The sequence below is a fragment of the Drosophila hydei genome, unplaced genomic scaffold (genome assembly GCF_003285905.1).
Source record: "Drosophila hydei strain 15085-1641.00,03,60 unplaced genomic scaffold, DhydRS2 tig00008116-arrow-pilon, whole genome shotgun sequence".
In the NCBI taxonomy this organism is placed as follows: Eukaryota; Metazoa; Arthropoda; class Insecta; order Diptera; family Drosophilidae; genus Drosophila; species Drosophila hydei.
The window spans coordinates 2,468,122-2,494,912 of record NW_022045829.1 but is presented as its reverse complement, the minus strand read 5'-3'; the positions used below and the strand labels follow the sequence as shown (position 1 = coordinate 2,494,912).

The 26,791-nt window shown below is 35.0% G+C and overlaps 3 protein-coding genes across 3 annotated transcripts in view; 1 reads left to right on the top strand and 2 right to left on the bottom strand.

The window, feature by feature from the left end:
• LOC111593659 overlaps positions 1 to 26,791 on the bottom strand; it is a 56,250-nt gene that overhangs the window by 27,232 nt on the left and 2,227 nt on the right. Inside the window, exon 2 of the mRNA XM_023306545.2 lies at positions 9,377 to 9,807. Within this exon, the coding sequence (XP_023162313.2) occupies positions 9,377 to 9,575 (199 nt within the window). The 5' untranslated portion in view covers positions 9,576 to 9,807. The remainder of the gene's footprint in view (positions 1 to 9,376; positions 9,808 to 26,791) is intronic.
• Positions 20,904 to 21,446, top strand: LOC111593662 (male-specific sperm protein Mst84Dc). The gene is made up of 2 exons (XM_023306551.2): positions 20,904 to 21,003; positions 21,068 to 21,446. The coding sequence occupies exon 2, from the start codon at positions 21,095 to 21,097 to the stop codon at positions 21,278 to 21,280; it is 186 nt and encodes a 61-aa protein (XP_023162319.1). The 5' UTR covers positions 20,904 to 21,003; positions 21,068 to 21,094; the 3' UTR covers positions 21,281 to 21,446.
• LOC111593661 lies at positions 21,841 to 22,908 on the bottom strand. The gene is made up of 3 exons (XM_023306550.2): positions 22,491 to 22,908; positions 22,286 to 22,430; positions 21,841 to 22,203 (listed from the first exon to the last, which is right to left on the bottom strand). The coding sequence occupies exon 3, from the start codon at positions 22,176 to 22,178 to the stop codon at positions 21,864 to 21,866; it is 315 nt and encodes a 104-aa protein (XP_023162318.1). The 5' UTR covers positions 22,179 to 22,203; positions 22,286 to 22,430; positions 22,491 to 22,908; the 3' UTR covers positions 21,841 to 21,863.

Below are 26,791 nucleotides of genomic sequence, written 5' to 3'. Positions count from 1 at the left end.
TTACTTGTTTATAAAAGGTCAGTAGACTCTTAGCCGAACTTCTACATTATATCAATTATATTTTTGTATAGAGAATATCCATATTTAAGAACGTTTTAAGTCCTTAATAAAATCTGATTTAATATCATTACCTTTTGCAATTTTTCATATTCTAATATGAAGTGAATATATGCTTCAATAGTCACAAACATTTTCGTAACACATTTACAGGGCATTTTTAACGTCAGTCATCTTCCTAAAGCTGGCATTCCCACTTGTTCTTTCTTTTGCAGATTTATTGCCTCGAGTGGCATCTGCCCATTGTCGCCCCAATGCAATCAGCGTGTTTATTGATTTGGAAAATTAAATATTTTGCTTTCGGGCGCGTGCCAAAAGTCGCGGCCCATAAATTAACATCGTGATTTGTAGCTGCCTCGCACATATTTGTATTTGCCTATGAAATTTCCGGCACCTTTTTAATTAGCCATTGATAGCAAATGTCGTTGAAATAACTAAATTGAAGTATAGCATAAGCTTATGCAATTCACTAAGAGCAAAAACTTGTTGTCAAGCGGGCTGTAAATGAGTGGAGCCGGCGCTGCATGTGTGAAAAATTTATTTCGCTTGCTTAACGGAAATGTATAAATTGCATTTTGTGGGAAAATGGAGAAATGGAGTTGGCTGTGCAGCAGCAGAAGCTGAGCTAAGTGGAAACTACAGCTGGAGGATGTTGTGCTAGATTTATCCCAAGCATACACGCACATCTGCAAAAAAATACAAAAAAGAAGGCGAAGAAAGAAACTACCTCAACAAAGTTAGACACCTGCGCTGGCTAAATACAGGCGACAAAGTTGTCAGAAATGAAATCTGCGTAAGGCTATTAAAACTTTGAGTAGGTTGAGCATTATTTATATTTATATTTTTAATATAATTATATATAATTTTTATTTATTATATTTTTTTGTTTGCTTTGTTTTTGGTTTTTTTTGTTAACATGAAAAGTCTTACCAAAAAAAATATGTTACACTTCATATTTATATACATATATTTTTTATACTTAAAGGATAATAAAAACCGTTATTAAAATCATCATTAAAATTCCTTTTAAAAAATTTACCAGCTTAATTTATTGATTTCCTTAAAAAACTTTTCTCTAATTGACAAATTTAAATAAAATTCAAGTTAATGCCGCTTGCTTAAAAAGTTGTTTTTGTTCATGTTGGTGGATAATCTAAAAAGCAACACTTATACACACGCAATTTCACACACGCACACAGAGACACACCTGCAAGCAGACCAAAAATGAAAGTGTTAAGAGCATTTTCAGCACTCGCTCTGCACATTTTTCAGCGTCATTCTTTTACATCTTTTGGCGAAAAAAGCACTTTACACTAATGCACCTTAAAATTTAAAGATGTCATAACATAAACATTTATCCTGACGCCAATGGCGACGGGGACGGCCGGGACAGGTGTACAGAATATCCTTGCTTGCGGTTGGTCAGAGCCGCATTGCACATCTTATGATGTTGCATAAACGAGAATTATGTTAGAATGTATGTGTGTGTGTGTGAGCCGGTTGTGAAGTGCAACTATATATAAAGTGCATAATCCGTTAAACTAAAGAAGTTAAATGAAATTTTCGAATGCCATCAAAAGAATATGAACACTCATTTAATTATAGTTTTTTTTCACTTGACATAACAGGAAAATTCATACTTAATAAAAAGTTAATTTGTATTAATTTAAAGTTCATCTGCCAGAAATTTATATTCAATAAATATTTCTATTAATTAATGAAGCCTTACAAAATCTTCGCCCCGCCCCTTCAGTCGACCAATTTATTTGCCAAAGCCAACGCATAATTTTCGCTGTTTCAAAAAATGCTTTGGCATTTAATTAGCTACTTAGCGTAGAGCATTGCCCAGCCCAACCCACCACATATCATCATAATAAGCGCTCCACTTTACGCTAATTGATTTTCCATGCCAATAATAAACACTTGTCTGCCTCGGCGCAAGCAACCAAAAGAAAGCATCCCCAAAAAGCAAGCACATAAATTCCTAAAGAAAAAAAAAAACAGAGGCGAAAATTAAAATGAAAATGAAAACAATGGATGCCTGGGCAAGAGGCTCCCACTCGGATTGCGCTTGGAGTGTGAGCAAATATTTAATTTATTTCAATTTCACTTTTAATTTAGGCACTAATCTAGGCAATTTGTACACTTACACGCCATTAAGCGAGACGACGACCAAGTTATCCAAAAGACAACAAAAGAACAGACAAAGTGTGACACCTCGATGCTGAGATACTCTCTACGAATTGCCAAACAAATGGGCTTGGATTATTATATGAATGGCAGAAGTAGACCAAAAATTTATATTTAAAAAAAAGTTTTTTTAGGCATTAAAATATTCAGAGCATATATGACATATAAAATATGACACATAAAAATATTTATATACAAAGTCTGATATAAATTCAGAAATTTATATAAAAGCATTTATTTAACTGTCAATATAATGGAATGCTAAAGCAATATACAATTCTGAATCAAATTATGCTGCATTGAATTGTGAGAATTAGATTTAAGTATTCAGTCCTTAGATTATATTAAGAATCTTTTACAGAACATATTTCTAAAGAGCTCTTATTAGCTACCCACGTACTCCACTTAAGGCAGACAGCACACATGCTGCACACTTTTCAAATATCCTCTTACAATTCAACTCCTCGCTGCTGGCTCTGGCCTTTGCCTGTGGCCATCGTCATTCAAGGGGCATATTCAGCCTCAAGTGGTAACCGGCAAACGCTTCGCTTCGTCACCCTCAAATAAGAAAAATGCCGATAAAGGAGCTTCTTTTTTTTTCAGCGGCATATAATAAAAAATGCTTAGGGTATATATTTATTTGTTTTCATTTATTTTCAATAATTTCAAATTTCCATTACATTAGTTTTGCCTCCACTTCTGTTAGCGCTGAAATGTGCTTTATGCCTGCGCACGAAAAACAAACAAATTCGAGGAAATTTCGGCCACGCATTTTGCTTTGATTACAAAACTAAATTTTTTTTGCCCGCTTCCATCCCGCTCCCCGTAGTTCGAAGTGGGTACAAATATAAAATAAGTGCCATCGCTCTTACCGTATTTCATCGCCTTCTTCTCCCCATCGTGTTACCCCTTGTTGGGGATTTGCTCTTTTGCTGGCCGAAAACTTTTCTCATTTCTACTTCAAGAAACATCAATACAAACAGGCGACCTCTGGCAACTTGAAACATATTCCTGGGGTTTTCCTCTACTTTTTTTGTTCGCTCCTAATTTTTCTTTTTTTCCTGGCGGTTTTTCTCGGTTTCTTGCCGAGTGACATTTGGCACTTGCTCTGAACTCGCCTGAACTAAGCGAACGCGAACAAATTTACACATCTTTTCGGTTGTATATTTCTCTGTTTTTCTACGTCTTGAATTTGTTTTTTGTTTTCCCACTCCAGCGTGTGTCATACAACTTCCGTTTCCCGTTCATTTGTTCACATTTCGCATGTCAGTTGCGAAGTTTCGATTTCGGTTTCTGTTTCGTTTTTGTTTTTTTTTTTAATAAAACTGTCAACATTTGATGTAGATTAAGAAATTATGGTATGTTTTCTTTTTTTGCAAGTAATAAACAAGGGTAAAAGATTGCCTAACAATCAGTCCACCAAAGTTTTCTCGATTTTTAAAAAATAATTTGTTGTTATCGCTTTGCTAATCATTGAGGACATAGAAAAGCTAGAATGAGCTACGAATCAATTTAATAAGTGGAAATTTTGTTGAACCTACTATTTCCTGCACTTAATTCATTTCTCATGTAAAAAGTTGGCATACAAAAAAACAATTAAAATGTAATTAAAAATAAAGAAACATATATAAATTACTTATAGAACTTATCTGAATGTTTGTTTAAATTTTTCTGCCTTAAAAACAATTTAAGTTTGTTTTTAAAATATATCAACAATTATTATAATGCATTAAAATATATTTTAAAATTATTTAAACAAATTCTTTGGATTTTTGTTTGAAAATTATTTAAGTAAATATATTATTTACTAGAATTTTATAACCTTAATCACATGCCAAAATGGTTTTCAGATCTTTTTCCGTATGAACTTTTTACAGCAGCCCAAACTTATTTGAGTTTTAAGTCTTTTGTAGCATTTTCATTGCTTAACTCCCAGGCAAGTTTTTGTTGTTGTTTTAGCTCTGAGTGTGTTTGTGAGCTGGCTTTTATAAGCGCATACATATGCATGAGATCATAAAGTTGGTGTCTGTCAGCGTCTCTGTGTGCGTGTGTAAGGGTGTGTCGTAGTACATTTGTTGTATATGTTAAAAAAATAGCCAAAACTGAGTAGGAGTGGCAAACAAATGTACACACATACACATACACACACACACATATACACATGCAGTTGCATAATGGTCGACATGTGTATGCATGGAGTTTCGTCGCTTCCTTTTACCAACTCTTACTACCTCTCTCATTCTCTCCCTTTGTCTGTCCCTGTCTGACGCACTCGCACCGCCCTCAGTCGTCAACGGTAATGAATGCATCCGGCATGCATTGAAAACTTGACTCATATTTCATAACCAAAATAAAAAACAACAACAAGCGCAAGAATAACAACAACAAACACAACAACTGCGGGTACATTGACCATCTTGTTGCTGTTGCAATTATTTGTTGTTGTTGCTGCTGTTGCCACAACAAAAAACTCCGCATACCCACACACAAAGAGAGTGAGCAAGAGAGGCAGAGAGAGAGACAAAAGAGTATGGCTCTGATATATGAGATTTTAAGCCAGTTTTTCAGCTGTTGCGTGTTGCTATTTTATTATATTTCATCAACTAGCACATTCCAAGGATTTCGCAGCAACAACAAATGCAACTTGAACAAAAATAAAATAATTGGAAAAAAATTTCATATTTTAATGCAACTCAAGTTTTTTTTTTGTTATTTTTTGAGCTGTGCAAATTAAATGCAAATTTTCCAACATTTTTTTCCACCTTCATTTTTTTTTTGTCTTTTGGCACCATTAAAATAACGTTTTAAGTGCAGCTCAGCACACAGCTGACATCGCTAGGCCTCTTATAACTGATACATACACATTATGGGATTATGACAGAGAAATAACAAATATTCAAAAGTGTCGTTATTAAATATTGACTGCGAGATAAAGCAGTTCAAAAGGTTGTGGCCGTCCAGCGAATTGCGGCTAAAATTCGAAAAAATTAACCGAAATAAAATGTGGAATTGGCTTTCATGAAAACTTCACTAATCATATTAAAGAAAGCTTTGCCAAGAAGCTTAAGATTAAACGGAAAACTATGGATTAATGTACCACAAAAATTTATTACAAAATGTTTAAATATGTAAAAAAAAATATTATAATACTATAATAAGAAAGAAATAAAATAAATAATATATAAGTCGTAGCAAAAAAAGTTGAAGTACAATGAATAATTACCCATCAATTGTAAATTAGTTTTCAAACTTTGTACATATAAAATTAACATGAGTAAAATAAAATATGTAAAGATTGAACTGAGGTAATTTAATTTCATAATATAAAACTGTCAAATGAAATATGCAGTGGCATATGAAATCTAAGACGTTTTCCTTCAAGTGAAATATAAAGCCAGAATTTTTGTATTCTGTCATTTAAAAGCTAGTGAATGGCAAGTTGTGGTCAATCACAAGCATCAATGTCTACTTGATGTACACACAAAAATGTATTAATTATGAAGCAGGTGGTGTCATAAATCACAATTCTCTATTTACCAACTGTTTCATTTTCTTTCTTTGTTCTCAAATAAATGACAGTAAATTCATGCTCAAATAAGCTTCGAAATAGTTATGCGAATAGCTAAGCAAACCCATAAAGATATTTATAACACATTCTCCAGCAAACACCCACTCACACACACACGCACACTCATATACTTTGATTACAATTTGTCATACCGAAAGCAAAACCATTTGCAATGCAGTTAAAACCCGGCTGTGTATACATATATGCTGGAAGCCACCTCTTGGAATGCATCCATTGAATGGGTAACTAGACAGAATCTGACAGCCAACGCCCACGATAACTGAAGACGATGACAAAATGGGCTGTCAGCTGTGTGTGGCGGGGGCGTGGTCTCCCCCATTAGCTGCACCAAGTTGGAATGTCAAAACAGTAAACGGCAAATGTCTGCTAGACAAAACACAAGCACCCACAAAACCCACCTAAGGACATTCCAAACTACAACAGCAAAAATAAAAACAAAACGAAAAAAGAAGAAGAAGAAGAACAGAGGAAATGGCAGCTGCAAAGTGCAAGTTCGTGTGCTATGCAAAGTGGGAGCTATGTTTGTGACTGGGCAGTCAGTGGGCAAGGTGTGGTGCGGGTGCATGCATCGCATACATAGACTAAGGTGCTGGTTAAACAAAGCACTGCACAACAGTGCGTATGTGCGATGTGAGAGCGTTGAGCAGAGACAAGTGGCAAGGTAACAGGCGATATCGAAAGCTGAGCACAATTTTCGTGGGTATTTTAAATATGTGCGGCATTGTGTAACAGTTAGAGTAAGCAACTGTTTAATAAAGATATCAAGTTTATATATCTATATATATATTGTTTGAAAATTTATGAATTTTAAAAGGAATATATTGGAAAACTATTTTTCGTTGCTAAAGATGTGAAATTAATGTTGATTGAGCCCACAATATTGAACATATTAATTAAAATTATTTTTATAGTTTATTTTATGAAATATATAAAAAGAGTTTGATAAAACTCCAATAGACAAAGATGTTTGGACTACAGGACAACTGATTGAATGAATATAAGGCTAAAGGATGTGAAGACATCTCTATGCTCATGAGGCGATAAGATAAATACAAACAATTCATTCGATTGACCTCAGAGTTGTCAAAGTCAACAGCTGACCCAAAGTCAAGCGTTAAGCTGACCCAATGTCAAAGCACAATTTGTGGAGCACTAGGACTATAATTGAATGATTTTATTGCATAATTTAAAACGTTCTGCCTTATAATTATTAAATTACAAATTGTGTCTTATGATTTTCATTCATGAGCTCTTAAGGGTTTCGAATATTCAGCAAGTAAAAGCGCCTCAGTTGATCTTTCAACTGAGTGAACTTCATGCCTACATACGCTACTCTTAGCCAGAGTAACTATTGGGCGAGATTCTATAATATCTTTCATATTCATGTTGTTTGCTGCTTTGGCTGCTGCAAGAAACACAACAAGTTGCATGTTCGACGCTTTACACGCAGTTAGAAACACAGAAACCCCAAACATTTCAAGCTATGCGCTATGTATGGACATAAATTACACAACTATCGATTGAGCTGTGGTTGGATTGTATTGGACTTGTTCGAAAGTTGAAATTGTTTTCGTTTAAAGAACGCAGACTGAACGGAAAAGCTATCCTGCACTCTTCTTGGGTAATTGCAAGAAAATCCTATTTAATCCCCGCAAATGCAACTTTATCACGCAAAAAATTATGAAATATTCTCGTAGCAGCAATTGCTTGTTCTTCTACTCATTGTTGCTGTAGTTGTTGTTGTTGTTTTGCTGCTTGTTTACACTTGTGCTGCTGCTGCTGCTGTTGTCTGACTTTTCTTTGCCGCCTGCCTTTTGGCAATATTCATAGAAAACCAAGTATAGCAAGAAATAAAATAGCAAATGGCAGTCGGAGTTTGCTTGGATATTAAGTAACTCATAGTTCCTTTTCAGCAACATCATCATTTTTAGGGTTTTCTTCGAGTGCTCTAAGCAAAACCCAATGGGCTGCTATGCTATTTCGTATTTATTGTTATTGAGGCGCGAGGGTTAACCCAAGACAAAAGACTAAAAAATACTCGAAAACTGTCTAGAAAATTGTGATGTTAATAGCGTGAATTGTGATCGATGTAATTAACAAGTGTTTTTCCTATGGTACCAATTTGCGGAAGTGTACAACTTTTTTTATAGTTTTAAATAGGGAAAATGTTTATTATTATTTATAGCTAGAAATATATAAGCTAATATATAGTATAGTATAAAGAATTCAGTATATACAAAGTATGAATATATATATATATTTTTCTCTTTCAGAAAACAAGTCTTTCCATTGAACTTTGTCAATGAAATGAAACAAAGTCAAATTAAGTAATCCTTTTGCATAGAATGCATAGAATATGTTATATATACATATAAACTAATCATATTTAAAGTGCTTAAAAAATGAATAAGAATTAAATTGAATGTTCAGAAACCTTACTATTTCATAACTAATTGATTTTGTTATCGGCCGAAACTTATTGCATTCAAATAGAAGAGAAGAGTTTAAATTTGTTAATTAAAGAAATCAAAGTCACTTGAGCGGCAAATATTGATGGATATAAGCAAAAACTTACATTTTATTTTACATATAATATTAACTTTTTTATATATATTTGTGTGACTCGTTTTAATAATTTCTTTTTGTACATTTCTAAATATATTCTGCTGTTTTAAGCTATTAAAATATTTTTTCTGTTGTAAATTTTTGTTATATTTATTTCTGTTTTATATTTGTAATTTAATTAACATGCAATTTTTATTATATATATAGTTATATATATATTTTTTTTTATTTATTTTTTTCTATATATTTTTAATTTATTTTATATATAAGCTCTATTAACACTTTTTTTTACAAGATCATGTTTCATTTATGTTACAACCCTCGTCAATTATTGGGCTGCATGCCCGCAGCCTCAGTATTCCTTACCTCTCTGTCTCTCTTACTATCTCTATGCCTGTCTCTTCACCCCGCTAAGCTCAGCTGCCCCGTGAGCCGCTCCAACGTTTTATGCAGATGAATGCGCGCATTTATGAAAAATTTTGTTGTCATCGCTCAATTCGTTGATTATTTCTGTCGCTGTTGTTGTTGTTACTGTTTTCACTTGCTACTGATGAGAAATAATGTTTGCGGAAAAATAAGATTTGTTTATTTTACGAACGATTGATTTTTGCCAACCCCTCTGAACGTCGAACGACCCAGTGATGGCCACACAGTGATTGCGTTCACTCTGTATCTTTAGCTTGTCACTTGTCCGCGCTTCATTTTGTGCAGCTTAAAAATTAATTATCGCCGGTCTCTGTCAAGCTCTGCCGGGCTCTGCTCTCAATTTTGTGTCATTTGTTTTTCATCTCTATATAAATATGTTTTTATTTTTTTATTTTTTTACAGTGTCTGTTGGCAAGTTTTGTAAGTATTTCGTCAAGAAGTTCTTGCTGGACTTTGCGTAAATCTTCTACAAAATTAACTTCGATTTTTGGGCTTTTTAGTCAGTTTTTCTTTATATATATAGATTTTTATTTAATGTCGTTTACTTACCCGGCACGAACATCAAGAGGAGCAGCAAAGCCAGCCAGCATATGCAGCTGGTGCCTGCTGTAGTTGTTGTTATTGTCTGGCCACGCCCACGTTGCCCACAGGATGATGGCATTGTGCTGGCAGTTGTCCTGTTCGTCCTTCTGCTTAGCATTTGCATGCGAGCCTGCTGCCAGTTCTTATGCAGCATTGACAACATCATAGCTATACAATAAACCTAGTTTTTCTTCCACTATATATATCTATATTTATTTTTTTATAGCTCTTTCAGTTGCGCTTTGTGTTGTGTCTGGCGTAGCGGCGGGCGCTTCCTTTGGGCGGACGCCTTATAAATATATATTGGCCAATAAATGTCAATTGTATTTGAGCCACTTTGTGGGCCAACGTTGTCTGGCTGTCTATATTTCCTTTTTATATCGAGTCAGCGAAACCAACTGCAATTATAAAGAGGTTAAACATGGGTTAAATTTTTGGAAATGGTTTCTTTATTGTTCAGATATTAAAGTAAAATTTAATGAGAACACAGTTTTATGCTGCTTTAATCTGTGACAACTAAGAGTGCTCTAGGCAGCTTTGCTCGGGTAGAAGATACTCAATTACTTTGGGTTTTCCCTTGATTAAAACGTTGATTAGTATTTTAGATTCAATCTCCTCGTAGGTTCTTCAACAGCAACTGACTACTGTAACGCTTAAATCCAATCAAAATTAAGACGAGAAAACTAGCAACTGGCAATTGCAAACAGTTAAAAAAGAACTTGTTACACTGGAGAAGAGAATCGATTCATCAAATTAATTTGATATATGCTTTACTCATTTTTGTTTTCATTGAGTTGATGCTGCAAGTGATTATACATACAATACGCTTGCCAATGCTTCGGTCCACTTTTCTCTCTTCTTTTCGCTATCTCTATGGGTAGCCATCTCTTTGCTGAAGCTAATGCCCATGCAAACACTGAGATTAATGCAATTAACGCAGCACTTTAATTAAAAATCACTCCCAAGGCAAATGCACACATGCAATCCACACAGTTCTTTCCACCATCACACTCACACACATCCCGATTCGATTCCATTTGAATGCTAATCCGCGTATGTTGCTGCAAATGAAAATATAATAGTATTAACAGCCAGCGGCCAACAAAGGTACACAAAAGAGGAAATTACAACAAAAGAATCGCAAAGAAAACTTACAAAAAAAATGTTAAATTACAGAAATAAGAGGAAAAAAGCTGCAAATGACAGTTGCTATTAGGGGTAGACCCGATGCTAGCATTTAATTGAAATTACGCATATCTACAGCCCACATGCATATCTCTGCTTCTTGCCCATCCTTAAGTACCATTTCCTAATTGTCTTTTGCAAAAGAACAACAACATAAAAAAAAAACAAATTTCAATCCACACTTTAATTATTTTTGTCAGACTTTACACATTTAAATAAGAGGAATAAACACACACATATGTGTGTACATGTGTGTTCTTGTGCTTGTGCCACACCCTCCCAGGCGGCCCTCTTTTTCGGCTTGTTTTTGTCGTTAAAAAGTTTTCCGAAACGCTTTTGGCAATATCATTTTCATTCGTTCTCATGCCCATTTCCACAATTTTCCATTCGCAATTACAACAAAACGTGAGACACACTCACACACACACACACACACACATGCATACAGTCATTTGAACTCTTTACTCTATCTCTCGCTTTTGCTTTCAACTCTTTGTTTGCTTTTCTTTTCTTGCATTGACTTTTTTATGCATTTAAATGCTGAATTTCTTATTTATTTTTTTTTAAATGTTTTTTTTTTATGGCTTGGCCTGCAAATGTTGTTGTAACTGCAAAAAAAAGTGCTGCCAAGTTTCGCATTAAAACGGCTGCCAATGCTGAAACGAGACAGTTGCTGACGCCGTCGCTGTCGCCGTCTGTCTCGCTCTCAATTTAAGGTAATGAGCACATACAAAGTGCAATTAAAAGCTTGTTGCCAAAAATGCAGTTTTCCGCATATTTCTCTGTACTCACAGCTAAAGGGTATTAACGACTGCAACATGCTGTTTGGCAACTGATATTGGCTAGATCAGTGCTAATTGATGCAGGTTTAAATAGTTTCTGCTTATAAAATTAATATAAATTGTAATGAAAGCTATAATTGATGTCAGCCTAATTATCAACATATGAGAATTTTAAGTGAGTGTATTATAGTTTCGTTATGTTTACTTTTACGTTTATTTTATTTTTTCAGCAAACGTATAATTATTTCTTTTCGTAGTTTGCTTTCATTCAGTTGCTTTCGACACTCTGCACTGTGTCCTTTTCTGCCGAAGCCAGTTGCAAAGTATGCAAGGAGCATTAATGCGCTTTATGGCCAAAGTCGACGGCGCATGCATTTAACGAGCCTCCCAACATGAACCCAGTTAAGTGCCGAGACAAACTACAAACAAAGCATTGTACGAAAAGTCCTAAATAAGAGGTTCAAAGCGAAACAGACAAAACAGAGATTAAGAAATACAATTACGAATTGCTAAGAAATTAAATGATTGTATCAGGAAAATGGTTTTCTCTTCTTTTTTTTAATTCGAAGAAATGTATAAGGAGCTTATATATATTTTTTGTTTATATATGTAATAAAGTGTCACAGCTTATTAATTTATAAAAAATACAAAATATAATCATAAATATCTTTTTTTATGGAACAATTTAATAGTACATAAATAAGTACAACAATTACTAATAAAAAATATATAAAAATAAAAATATATGATATAAAATATATATCATAAGTTAAAAACATTCCATTTGAATTTTTAAAGCCTGAATAATTTGTTAAAATAATGAAACTTGGCTTAAGTTTAGCTAGAATAAATATGATTCGAAATTAAAATGTTTATGTTCAAAAAGGAAATTGTATTTTGTGAATTAAATAAAACAATATTCCAAATGAGAAAAATGATTTTACAAATTGATGTTATGTTTATTTAAATGTGCTAAAAAATATTGGATTCCATAATTTATTGCAAATTGCAACAGCTGCAACATCACTGCTAACAAGCCTTGCACCGGCCGATTCCCCTTTTTGTGCCTATCAGTCGATGTGCAACACGGCGTATGCGTAATCTACGTTAGACTTGAATGCTTTGCACATCTTTTTCGTTTCATTTCGCTGCTCGTATCTCATGTTCAGTGCATTTCCGCTGTCATATCACACACATACGTATACAAATCTATATTTTCTTTTATTTATGCAAATAAATAACAAAATAAAAGCTCAGTGCACAACGAGTGCTGAGCAACACTCAAAACGACGTCATCAAAGTCACACAAAACTTCAGCAGCAGCAGCATCAGAAGCATCAGCATCAGCTTCAGCTCAAAGATATATTTTGTAGTAGTTGTTGTTTATGGGTTTTTTCTTATTTGTATCTTGCGTCTATCTGTTGCAGTTCATTGACTTTGCAGTTGCTGCTGTTTGGTGTTGTTGTTTGGGGTTTTTGGTTTTTATATCCATGAGTTTGTATTTATTTCTTTGCCTGGTTGCCACGGCTCACTTATTTCATTTCCCAGTGCCTTGCGGTCTCACAATTGTGTGCATATTTTATTTAAACGATTTCCCTCTCACTCCCTCTATCTGTGTCTCTCTCTATCTGTTTTATGGAGACAACGACAGTGCGACATGTATGACATGCGTTTTTTCTACAATTTTCTATGTTTTTTTTTTTACTGTTCTGATTTGCTTGCTTGACTTTGTGGGTCAAGCTTTGGGTGAAATGTTTTTTGATGTTGTTGTGTCCTAAGCCCACCCCCTACCCATTGGGATGACGCTGAGGGCAAACACTCTAACAGCAATTACATGTGTGCATATGTTATATATAGTGAACATTCAGCTGTATCAGGCTGAACGTGGGGGATTTTATTTATAGCAAATATGTTCGAAAATTGATTTGGATAACATTTAAATTAAGCTTTTTACCCAGCTTATTTCATATGCACATTTCAAAGCATTCAGAGTGGAATTGCCATCGAGATATACAAAATAGATTCGATTTACTTTTCTTTTCGTATGCTAGGCTAGGCTCATTTTAAATGTGCACAGCGAGAGTGAAGTTGTGTCTCGCTTGAATAGCTCTTTATATATTTTTAATAATTAAAATATAAAACATATTTAAATATTTATACAATATTAATTTTAGTAAAAAATTTTGATACTTAGATTTGAAACAAATAATGTTCATCTTTTTGCTTTGTTTTTAGCAAAATAATGTACAATAATATATAATTTTTTTGCTGTAACTAATAGTGAGGAAAACGAATAAATATATATTTTATTTTAATAGTAAAAAAGTAATGAAAAAGGTAAAGTGATTATAATTCATATTCATATAAATAGTTGAAAAAATTATGTATTTTTTATTTAGCATGCTAAGAAGATAATTGCGAAAAAATTGCGTTACTGTAAATCAGAACTAATTTGATTTTGACGAACCATTGAGAGTAGGTTGTTCATAGAAATATTAGTGCAATAATATTAATTGAATAATAAAAAAATTAACAGCTCGTATAAAATTCCAATCTTTGTCCCCATCAAGTAAGAAGCTCTTATTAAGATTTATAAAGTCAGTAAATGTAGATTTTAATCTGTTGATTGAACTCGTCTACAAAGTGCTTTAGAGATTTATATTTTTCTTTTTCTCTTGAGTTGCAAACTTTTTGAGGGAATTTTCTGCACTTATCTCAGTCTATTCTAGAGCTACGTTCTTTGCCTGGAGTTTTAATTTGAAACGTTTCAAATTTGCCTACAACTTTTCCGGCTTTTCTTACTCAACTGAAGTCATTATACAGATTTCTCTATCAATCAATTGCATTTTTCTTAAAATACCTTTCATTAACAATTTAGAATACACAAGGGATTTTGTGTGCGTGGCATGTTCGGGGTTTTCTTTGCTGCTGTTGTAGTAGTTGTCGTTGACGTTGTCCTTGTCGTAGCTGTCGGAGCTGCCAACCTTTCTTAGACCACAGAATCTCATTACGAACCTGCTCGCGCGCTCTTTCGCTCTCAGCTTGCTCTCTCTTTCACTCTCTGTATCTGCGTTTTTGCTATTTTGCAATTAAAACTTTCATTAAAGTAATTAAAATTGCAACAAAATCAACAAAAATACAATCAAAATCTACTTGCAGGGCAGCAGTAGACTGAACGTAACAGAGAGAGAGAGAGAGAGAGAGCGAGGGAAGAGGGAGAGCGGGAGGTAACATTGTGGTTAGAGGTTCAGGGCCTTGACAAATACACAAAAATGCAGTTAAAAATGTCGGCGAGGGGAAGAGACAGAGGGAGAAAGAAGCGTAGCCAAATGAACGGAGGGGAAAAAACAAAGACAAAAGTGTGACAAATATAAACAGGAGTGTAAATAAAATGGCAGAATGTAAATGATGGTGGGAGGGCGGATGCAAAACGAGGTGCAAGTGGGGATAATAAAATGTGGTAATTGTAAATAAGTGGAAAATGAGTGTGAGCAGCAAAGGCGTGGACGTGGGCGTGGTGTGTGCTAAACAACAAACGTAAAAGTAACATTTAAAATTCAAATTAAACGACTGGCAAAGCCACAAAGGATTGACATGAAGTTACTGCCACGGCAACCAGCAGCCAGAAGCAATAACAACAACAACAACAACAGAAACAGGAGTTAACCACAGCTGGCAGCTGTTTTAGCAGGCACTGTAGCAGCAGCTTTCCCTGCTGCAGTTGACAGCTCCAATGCATTTTAGCATTTTTGCTATTGTTTGCATTTAAGTTTGACATTTGCAGCACAAACAAATATTGAAAGAGGGAAAGAGAAAGAGAGCGAGAGAGTGTGAGGGAGTGGGAGAGTGGCAGAGGGAGCATATGAAAGGTAGTTCGCAATGTCTGTTAATTGCGTAATTTTCAATTAATTTGTAAATAATTTGTAAACACTTGACAACAACAAAAACAAATGTGCAATTGCTGAAAATATAGTGCATATATATATAAATATATATATAGTAAATGTTTGTCAGCATTCAACTATCAAACTGTCATTGTTTCATTTGTATTTGTTTATGTTTAAAATGCAGCAAATTAATGAAATGTTGTCAAATTAGTTTGTCGCTTGCTAGCAGTCTAATTAGTAAATGACAATAAAGATTCATTTATATATAATTTTTGATATTTTAGATTTTTGATAAAATAAGTGTAAAAGTAAAAAAAATATAAATATATGCAATATGAATTATAATTTATGAAATTTCATTTTCTGCAAAAATATATATATATTAGATTAATTAGTAATATGCTCTCTCTCTCTCTCTCTCTGTTTGTGCAAAAATTAATTTTTATGTTTGCTAAAAGAGTTTTGGGGTCAGGTTAAAGTATTTGATACAGATATTTACCCAATTTCTGAAGCCTACTTTCACTTTTGTAACTTTATTGTTTACAATTTCAATGAGCCATATGAGAATCTTGGAATTTCGCTGTTGTTTACGCTCAAGTACTTTGGATTCATATTTACATGGGAGCAAGAATACTCCAAACTCAAACAGCAAAAAAGCTGCTGCTGGTGCTGCCACATGTGGCATGGAGGCCTGTGCGGAAATAAAAGATTTTACAAGACATTGCACAGTCAATGCCTTAGCGAGAGCAGCACAGCAAACAGCTTAGATACGCCCAACGCCTTTTTTTAAAGGCAACTTAACACGAGCAGCCTGAAAGAAAAATGAGAACTTCTTAAAGCGAGCCCAAGTCAAAAGCTGTAAAAAATAATAAACGCTTCAACTGATGACACATTCAGTTTCACACACGAACGACTTTCAATTTACATTTGATGTTTTATGTTTGCCAGCATTTACGAAAAAGAAAACGATAGAAAAAAAATATCACTCATACGCACCCACGCACAAAGGGCAGAAGCGAGAAGCGTGGCGCGTCTGGCAAACGCACAAAAAACCCAAAAACCAAATGGAATCTAGACGAACTAACCAAGTAGCGCGTAGGTCGACGGATGTTAAGGGGCGCTGCGGCGTGGGGCAGACGACGCCGGTGCCAAGTAGACGACAACAGCAACAAACAGCCAAAGACGCTGACAAGGCGAAGGCTGTGCAAATAAACGAATAATATTTCTGTGCCTCAAATATAAGAAAAAAAAGCATCGAAAGGGAATGTTATATGGTATTTGTATGGTGTGCGAAGCAGAGAGCTTCAGCATGCAGCATGGAAAATATTATAAAAAAATAAATAAAATATATATTTCCAGAAGGTCTGAAAATCACAAAGCGCATAAAAAATAATATGAACTGAACTGAACTCAAAAATTTGCTTGAGCTAATATGAATCAGATTTGACTTGGGCAAAGGATTACGGCTAGACATAAGCTTGAATGAGGTGAGTTTCGCGCTTCGAGAGAACGTTATTGAGTGAGAGCAAAACATAATAAAATAAATAATAAAATGATATAATTTATATATATATTAAAACCATTTAAATTTTGTTGCAAGTGGAAATTTAAATCTGTGGAGTAGACTTGAATTAATTTGTAGAACTCTAAAAGTGAACTAAAATCTAGATCTTGCTTACCACAGTTACACTAGAGGTTGACCCAATAAGAGTGATACTATTGCCTATATTTATATTTTAATAATTGTTAAAAATTTTGATAACATATGGCTATTTAAATATGCAACAGGATTTGCCATTTTAATATAAATTATATAAAATGTGAGTTTAAGTTAAAAAAAATCCATCGAAATTCAGCGTTAGTTGTTAATATATCTTATGCATGAGTGCACTCGCTTGTTTATTAAGCCCACATCTAGCTGCGTACTCCTACGAAGTTCAGAAAATGTAGTTGCTAAAAACTTCTATTGAATCAAAATCAGAAAAGTCGATTTGATACCAATATTCGTGATATAAAAAATTAACGCAAAATTTCTTGACATATCTGAGCGCTGCTTCAAAAGCCAAAGCGGCTGCTGAATGATTTGCTATTATTTAATTTTATTTCAATATCATTTCCTATTTGGGCCGCCTATTTCATGTATCAAATTGTCTTTTTAACAAAAAATTATGAACAATTATGAATGTTCGATTACAATTATTAAATACGTCAAATTAACTATAAAAAAAAAAACAAATTAATCATTTTCTTCAAATTTCTTTAAGAAGTTTACTTTAATTTAAATATTTTGCAGGTGAACCTGTTCAGCCGTCAGTTTTCTTTCAACAGCTCAGTTTCTTTTCTGCAAGTACATGAATCTTTCAGTTAATAAAAGCGGCACGTGCTTCGTTCTTTTGCTTTTGTTTTTTTTGTTTTTGTAATTTTTTTAGCTTAGCTCTCTCTAAATTTCTTAATCCAGACGCAATCCCAGAGCCCGCCCTTTGTAACATTTTGGCCACAATATTAAGCGCTTGAGTGTCTCATTTTCAATGGCCACTTGTCAACGTTTCACTTCTTGGCTATAATTTGCTTGACATGCCACAAGGCTCGACATTGCCGCTGGCTACCTAAAAGAGCACTTGAGTTTGAGGCGCGCACACAACAAACTACGCCCACCACACACACATACACGCACAGCATGTGGTCAGGAAACAAAAGCCAAGAGCTCAAAGGCAGTTGCCAAAAATTGCCCATAACGAGCACTTGATGACAAATGTGACATGGCACAAAGTTCAGAGGTATTTGGAAGGATACCTTTTCAATATCAGTGCAAGGTATATATATATCTATATATATATATATATATATATATATATAGATTTAAAGTGCCCCAATACACACACATAGTGAGTGCACTTAAAGATTTCTCCAATCATTTGTCTCGATGAAGGCAAACGTCACATAAGTTACGATTTTACCTAATTTATACAGCTATACGTGTCCGTGTGTCTGTGTGAGTATCCCGGCGGTTGCTGGTCGTATCCACTTGAATCCATATAATTGCGCTTATCTCTTGGCGCACACTCAACTGCCAGCGGCTCAATATGTTTCTGCTATGAAATGAAGTGTCCAAAATGCTGCTGCTGTGGCTTCTGTGGCCACTTCTGAAGGACACAGCCAAAGGAGCAAAAAGCAAGGCAACCCAAAAGAAAACCTGAGCTAAAATTTTTGTACATCTATTTGATTTAAAACGGAATACCTTTTTTTCTTTATAGAAAAGTTGTTGTTGTTGTTGTTGTTGCTGGTGTATTATTTACTTTCTTGTGTGTATTTTATTTTTTATATTTTTTTTGTGGCGCTTTGTTTGCTTTGGTGACATTTTTATATTGTGCGCGTGTATGTGTGTGTTTTCACTCGGCGCGCCGCAAACTTTTTGGCATGCCACCAATGAGATTATCTTAAGTGGGCAACCATTTTCCTACGGGCAGCAGCAAACCTCAGAAGGAAAGAGAGTGAGAGAAAGAGAAAGTGGGAGAGGAGGAAGCAAGGGAGAGCATGAACTCGAGCCCGCACAAATGCAGTTGAGCTTGATTCGATTCTGTGCGATTGCTAAATAAGTTTTACAATAGTTTGTTAAATGAACATCAAGTTAATTTACTTTAAGGAAGAGTAAAAAACTATAGTTTTCAATCAAAGAAATCAAAGAAATGTTGAAAATATATTTGATATGCGATAAGCATTAGCAATATTTTAAAAAATTGAGAAAATAAATTTAGTTTCACCTTTCTTATATATATAATGCAATTAACGATTAGTTATTTATTTTATTTTTAAAAAGGTTTCTTTAGAATCTGGTTTATCTACAGAATATTGTAAAATAAGATAAAAGTAAAGAAATTTCTTTTATTTTGTTTCGTTTTTATCAAAAAATAAATTTTACTTTATAATTTAATCAGAAAAATTATACTCTTACACACCTAAAGCTCAGCTCAACTGCTTTATAGAATATTAAAATTTACATAAAATAGAGTTAAATAATTAATTAAAGCAATTTCTAAGCAATACCAATCGGTTTTTCAATGAGAATAGCTTATTTTCAAATAATGAGTTTTGTTTATATAAAATCGATTGCTTCTACTTTAGCCTAACATTGAAATACCTCCAACTCGAAATCCCCTTCTTGTTATTCTACTTATGCATACCCATACCTTATCTACGCTCGCAGACATATTGTTTCCTTTGAATTAAAGTAAAAGTAAAATATTCTTTTTTATCTGTAGTCTGCAATTTTTGGGGCAGCACTTTCCCTTCGCTACATGCCCTTCATGCTCTTAATTTACCTATGCTGCGCAACGGGAAGCTTCAAGTGTGAACACACATTATAATAAACGCCTCAATTGTTGTGCAGTCATCTGTGTAATTTATGTTTAGCTAATGTTCAGGCATCGATGAGCTTGTCAGCTTTTGTGAATCACAACATACCCACACACACACATACACACTCGCACACAGTCAAGTTAGCTTGTCGTGTCCACACTCACACACACATAGACATTAACTCCCATCGAGCTAAAATGACGTTAAGGTTGCTTCGTTGAGTCTAATAGACTTTCATGGCAGCCGACTGTGAGTTGACTTCGACTTTGCCCCAGTTTCAACCAGTTTTAGACTCGACTCAAGGCATAGTCCTGTGGCTCACTAAGCTGCAGGCGCACGGTAAGCGAAATCCTTTGCCATCCACTTTGCTCTGGCATTTTATAGAGCTGGTTCGCCTTTGCCTTTTTCTTTTTATTTTTCGTAGACATGTTTCAATGATTTCTTATTTTTGCCATGGGACGAAACTGTTGCGCTATTTTCTCGTTTAGAGAAATTCAATTTTTATGCGCTAAACAAAAAGGGTGTTTTAGCTTGGCTGCATTGTGGGTAAAAATAGATAAGTATTGAAAAGTTTTTGAGTAGTTTTTTGGCTTCTATCAACAAGGTAAAGCAATAATTATATTTAAAATCTTTTATAAAAGCAGTTAAAAATATTGCATATATTTTTTTTATTTTTAAACTATAAATTTAATTAATAAAAATAAAATAAGAACGAATAGAAATTGTTTGTGCTTACGGATTCAAAATATAGAAAGTTCTCTCAATATATGATTAGGTCTGCAAGGTTATTTCGGCTTTGTTATTTTAGATGAATAGTTTTGACCAATTTTTATTTCTTTCTCTACTTTAATATATATTTTTACATAAAATATAAATAATATAGGCTCAAAAAAAAAAAAAAAAAAAACAAAATGTCTGTGAGAAAACTTAATTGTTTTGCAAATATAAAAACATATTTTTCGTTATCTGAGCAAAGGGTATTTCAGCTGCCACACTTCAGCCGCACAGCTTGGCTGTCATGTTTTTGCTCACTTTTTTTATATTTTTCTCTATTTTTTTATTTGTCGCTTGTCTCGGTGTTAAATCATTGATGTGTGAAATTTGTGCAAAAAACGAAAAAGATCTTCGACATGTGAAACTTTTGATCGATATTTCGTTGCAGTTTGCTCTTAGAGTAATTTTTTTCTGTTCTTTTTTCTTTTGAAGCACAAATCAGGTTGGCTTTGAATAGAAATTCCTTATAGAACTGAATGATAGAGCTATATTCTGGCTCCAGATTCTATTTCATTTTCGTCTCTTGCCCAAATAGCTCAATCGAAAAACTTTTTTCGATCCGTATAAATAAAATTTCTGTCCTTTGCTCACGCAAGCAACATTTATTCGGGTAGGTCATCCGGCGAAAGTTGTTGAATTTCGTCGGCTATATTTATTAATTATTTCGTATTTAGTTTCAGATCATATCCTATTGACCGAAGATGTGCTGTGGTCCCTGTGGAAGCGTTTCTTATGCTTTGGCCTATGGCCCGGTTGGTCCAGCGTTGCCTGCGATGAATTATAATAATTGCTGTTGTGGCCCTTGCCCGCCATGTGGTCCTTGGACCTGTCCACCCAATAGATGCTGCTGCTGCGGCGAACGTGGGTGTTTCGGACCATTCTACTGAGCCCCTTCGTGCCCCATCTAACCGACCGAGTGAACTGTTCACAATAACAAATTGTTGTGTAAGCTTGCATGAGAGGATGACGGAAATTTTTTAATTTTGGCTTTTTCTTGTAACATTTAATAAGTTCAATGTTTCGTCAATAAAGGAACCAAATTTTAGATTTATCGCTTTTATGCGCAAAAGTACATGTTTTTAGAAAGTAGTCTAATTTTCGTGTAATTAAAATTGCTATAGCAGAATAATTTTAGTTTTATGCTAAGTAAATTTTAATGCGCACGATTTAATTTCCTAAATCGCTTGGCTCAGCAGCAATATAAAAATGTGAATTAGAATAAAAAAATTTTTTGGGGAATTAAAATTGCTATAGCAGAATATGCTGGTAAGAAATTTTATTTAATGCGCACGATTTAATATCCCAAATCGCTTGACTCAGCAATATAAGAAATTATCTACATTCAACGCCCAAAGCAATTCACAAATCTAGAATATTCAAAATTTTCTATTCATTTCAAACGTCGCAGTGAATTAAGAATGATTTAAAAACTTTTATTTATATTCTGAAATATAACTTTAAAATCTATTGTTAGATGGGCTTGGCAGCTAATTCCCGAATACATTTGACTTTATTATAAACGGATTGCCAATTATCCCTGGCTTGCTTGTTGGGAACAGATTCTGATTTTGTTGACGAGGTCAGCTCCGCGCATGGTGTCAGTTCAACTGTAATGTTTTGATGACGCATGCAATTTCCTCTATTGCAGCTGGTATCCGCAACACAACATTTGTCATAGGGTCCACATGGCGTGGGTATGAAATCACGACCAGTGAAACGCGTAGTGGATAAAGGTGGATTATTACATGCCAGGCTATAAGAGGCGCAAGCCCAGCCACCACACATCTTTGACAATAGATTTTGATTTTAGCTGAGAGATTTTGAATTTGCAAGTGAATATATATATATATATATACATATATATATATATATATATATATATATATGCTTACTCTCAGTATAAAATTTTGAAGGGAGCCGTATGCGCTCACGACACAAGACTCAGACTGATCTGAATCTACCTTGCGGCATCATTGTGTCGACTTAAAATCATATTCCAAAAATTCAAGGCTAGCTTCATTCAGATTTTCGCAGCTCCTGTTGACACGGGAGGGTTCTATAATTACACGTACATCTCACAGAGGCTAAGCATCTTACCCCGTTAGCGGTGCCCAAATTAGTTCTTTTGTTATGTTGTGCGTTTGCTACCAACCGCAACCAGAGCAACCGCCGCCACAGCAGCCACCGCCACAGCCGCCACCACAGCCACCTGCAGAGCAATTGTCAAAGATGCCGCAAGGGGTTGGCGCAAAACAGCGGCCGGTATACCGCATGTTGGACAAACGATGATTGTTGCATGCAATGCCATATGAAGCACACGCCCAGCCGCCGCACATTTCTGCTTTTGCCGTTTGCTAAATAGATGCTTTCCGCTCAATGACTTAAAATTTAAATTTTCTTTTTATTTTCGTTCGAGTTACAAGAGAACATATAACTAAAAGATGAGCCGAAAAAATGAGCTCAGCCAAAGTCGGGGTGTTGCCCGCTCTGAATGGGAAATACGAATGAGCATCCGTTTTCATAGACAGAGTTGTTGTCGTTGTCGGCAGCGTAACTCCGGCTGACAGCTGTTGACATGTCCAGCGCCGCCAACTTGGACAATTGAAATCTCAGCGACAGGTCGAGAGCAGGCCGGGCGAACAGTGCGCCAGGCAGCTAAGGCTACGGCCGGGCCACACCATTTCGTAAATCTTGCCAAGTCCTGTTCAAATCCACGAAAATCTCGCACATAGCGCACCAGGCAAAAAAAAAAAAACGGAAAAATATGCTAAAAACAGTGGCAGCTAAAGTGAAATTAATCCAACAGCCACAGCCAGCCAGCCACATTGGTTGAACTCATGGCAAATAGGTTTGAATTAGGTTTATTTTAAGTGTTATCCGTGGAGTTGGATTTAAGCAACTTTTGATATCACATAATCAAATACAAGTTATTTTTCTTGCAGTTTTTATATGCTATTATAGTGAATTTTATAGTTAATAATATATATATATTTTTTTTTCATTTTTAATGAATAACATAACTATTTTAGTTTCTAAAAATTTGTTCTTATTTTTTCAAGCACAATTATTCGTAGATCATTTCAGTGAATTGTCTTTTTTTTATTTAATATTTATAGTTTATATCTTTCTAAGGCCACAAACATTCACATTGAATTTATTGTGTTTTTAGGGGTTTTTAGGTTGTTGTCCTTTTTTTAAGTCCAAAAATGGTCATATAATTAGCTTGCTTATATAAGACAGACATAAAATTAACTATAATACTAAATCGCATGAGAGATTATTCACATTATATGCAGCAAATTGCTGCACAAACAGCTATTGGCATATATTTATAGCTCAACTCCCGTAGCTTATTCAATAAATGCCTTCGTATTAATGGACGCCAATTAATAAAAAGCAATAGAAATCTTAACACAATATACCGACTGTTAACCACTGTGCAGTCTGCACGCAGTTGGCATGCAAAAATCCCTCACACACACATATATAAACATGCACTCAGCAGTACCACTAGACAATCTATGTTACATTTCTTCTTTTTTTTCGCACTCGACTCGTAGTGCACTTTCAGGTGGTGCTCAGCCGGGCCCAGACAATCAATTACATTAGCCCCACTGACCCAACCAACCGCAGCGGCATGCCCAAAAACCGAGTTGGGCACCTTTGAATGCGGCTCACACAACCCACTCGTGTGGTTTAAGCATGTCGTGGCCCGGGGAGGGCGAGGTAGCAGTTAAAGGCGTGGCAGTTGTCTTGGAAAAGCCAAATAGGCGACCGCAAGGCAAATAGAAATTTAAATCAAATTTAATAGTTTGCCGGCGAATGCAGCAGCTCGTGAGGTGAACTGCTACCTGCAGCTTTTGAGGTTAGATGACAGCTATTAAGGTTTGTCTGCAGATGGTGGAAATGGTGGGGAAGGCGAGCGGGGTGGTCTCCCTCGAGTTAGCCTGGTGTCAAGTGTCATGTGTCTTGTGTCATATATATAAATTTTCGAATTGTCGGAAGGAGAAAAGAACCAAAATCCAAGTGTTTTGCTAATCGAAACCAAAAAAGGTGCTAAATAATACTAAAAGGCAGTTGTCATAACTGCTTGCCATATTTAGCACATTTTTTGCGTGGCTCATTTGCAAAGTGAAGAGAGAGAATAGGAGAAGCGACGCCAAAAGCTGTTTTTGACAAGAGAAGCGTAAAGAATACATTTGAATGCCTTGCCCGTCCAAACGCCGACCTGGCAAGGGTTGTGGATCTTGCGGGCCGTGCGGGCCATGTGGACCTTGCGGACCGCGTGGTTCATGTGGTCCATGTGGACCATGCGGACCGTGTGGTTCATGTGGTCCATGCGGCTCGCGTGGCTCCTGTGGCAGCGGCTGCAGATCATGTGGGCCCTGCGGCAACTGCTGCTGTCCCACAGGATCATGCAGTTGCGGCCAGAAGCCCTGCGGCATCGTATCTTATCGCCTGACAAGCGGCCCCTGTGGCCCAGTCCTGCCCAGCATGGATCGCTACGGCTGCTGCGAGTGCGGCTGCTGTCCGCCATTTTATTATGTACCCAACAGGTGCGCCTGCTGCTGGGAATGGGGATGCTTCGGTCCATTCTATTAGATCCGGGCGGCATAAACTTGCAGCGTTTGGCTTGCTCGTGGATTTCAACAAACATTTTTAAGACAATTTTTTTGAGTTCAATAAATTTGTGTATTGTGTCACATTCGTTTTTTCTGTGTTTTTGAAGAAAAACCCTGGCAACCCTGTGCATAACATGGTTGCCAATGTTGCAAAGTAAAACATTATTCAATATACGAACTTTGTTTGGAGGATAATAAAAAGTTATACATATATAACGAGGAAAAACAATGGCAAACGCCGTTGCAAATTGCTTGTTTTCGGGTTAACCCCAAAAAACGAAAAAAAAAAGTAAAATGAAAAGCAAATACAGTGAGGATAATAGCAAAAACCATGTGAAAACAAAGAATGGGTATTCAAAAATCTATATATATATACGCATTTATATGTATATATGTATATATAGGTACATATAGTATCTGAAATGAACTGTAAGCGCATTTGTTTTTTTTTTTCAAATGGTCCGAGGAATGTATTGTAGTTTTAACTAGGTCAGGGGCTTCAATCGCTGATATTTTTATGCAGTTTTATTTTTTTTTTTTTTTTTTTGGCGAAACAACGCGTTAATTGAAAGCTATACAACAGCATGGTAAGTTTACAAATGAATTGCATGGAAATTAAATACACCAAAAGCTGGGTGTTTGAATTCATTTAACTAAATTTGAGTAACTAGTTTAGACATTCTTATTAAATATGTTAGCATTTGCCCAGCTATAGCCTGTTTTAAAAGCTATTTTATCTGTTTTAAATTTATTTCTTTCTTTCTTATATATAACTGGCAGTTGCTTTGAAGATTTACAATATATTTGTTTTAGTAATAATACAATTTATAATATTTATTTTTATATATTTTTTATTTTTTAATCCTAATTGTGTTATAGAAAAGTATTATCGAAATCTCATAAGATAAATCCATATTAATACAATTTCTAAGCAGTTTGAAGCTTCTAATAGCGATGTCCGCTTAAGATAAAATTGCTAGATTCCTTAAATAGCTACACAGTAAAGTTGATCACATTTGAGTCTTTAATTTTGTTGAGTTACTGATAAGAAACATTCAAGTAGAAGCAATTTACAAAAGGAATTTGTTATAATTATTTATTTATTACAACAATAACTGTCTCGACACCTTTAATTCAAAAGAGAACTTCTTAAACTAACTTCTCAGTCAATAAATTCGACCGCAACACACAGACTTTAGCTTTCCTAATTGCATTGCTAATTGGATTAGATGCAGTTATAATTAGCATCTCGTTCACTCGCTCAGTTGGTGATTGGAATATGTTCGGAGTGTTGCTGCTTTTAGCTTTGCCCACGGGTAAATAACAATTAAAAATGAATTACATAAATAAGAATACGAGCTGATATATTTGTCTACTTCAAGTTTTTGGAAAGTACGTGTGCAACGAATGCTTTTGCTTTACAGAGGTCGATGATGCAAGGCCCAAGGTCTGCCATGACTATGATAAGAATACAATGAAGTTCACTTATGGCGATGGCGTCTGTGAGCCTCTGCAACGTGGTGACATTTGCTTTCCGAAGGTCTATACAAGTCTGGCGGCCTGCGAGAAGGCATGTCAACGATTTCTCAAACTGGCAGCGGAATGGCTACAAGATCCAAGCATTGATTAAAGCTCTCAAACCAAATAAGAAGGAAAATTTAATGAAAATTAGAAATAAATAATAAATAAATATTAACATTGATTTAAATTTGGACTATAAATTAAAAAAAAAAAAAATAATATTAATGACGAAAAATGTATGTTAGCTAAGCTAAA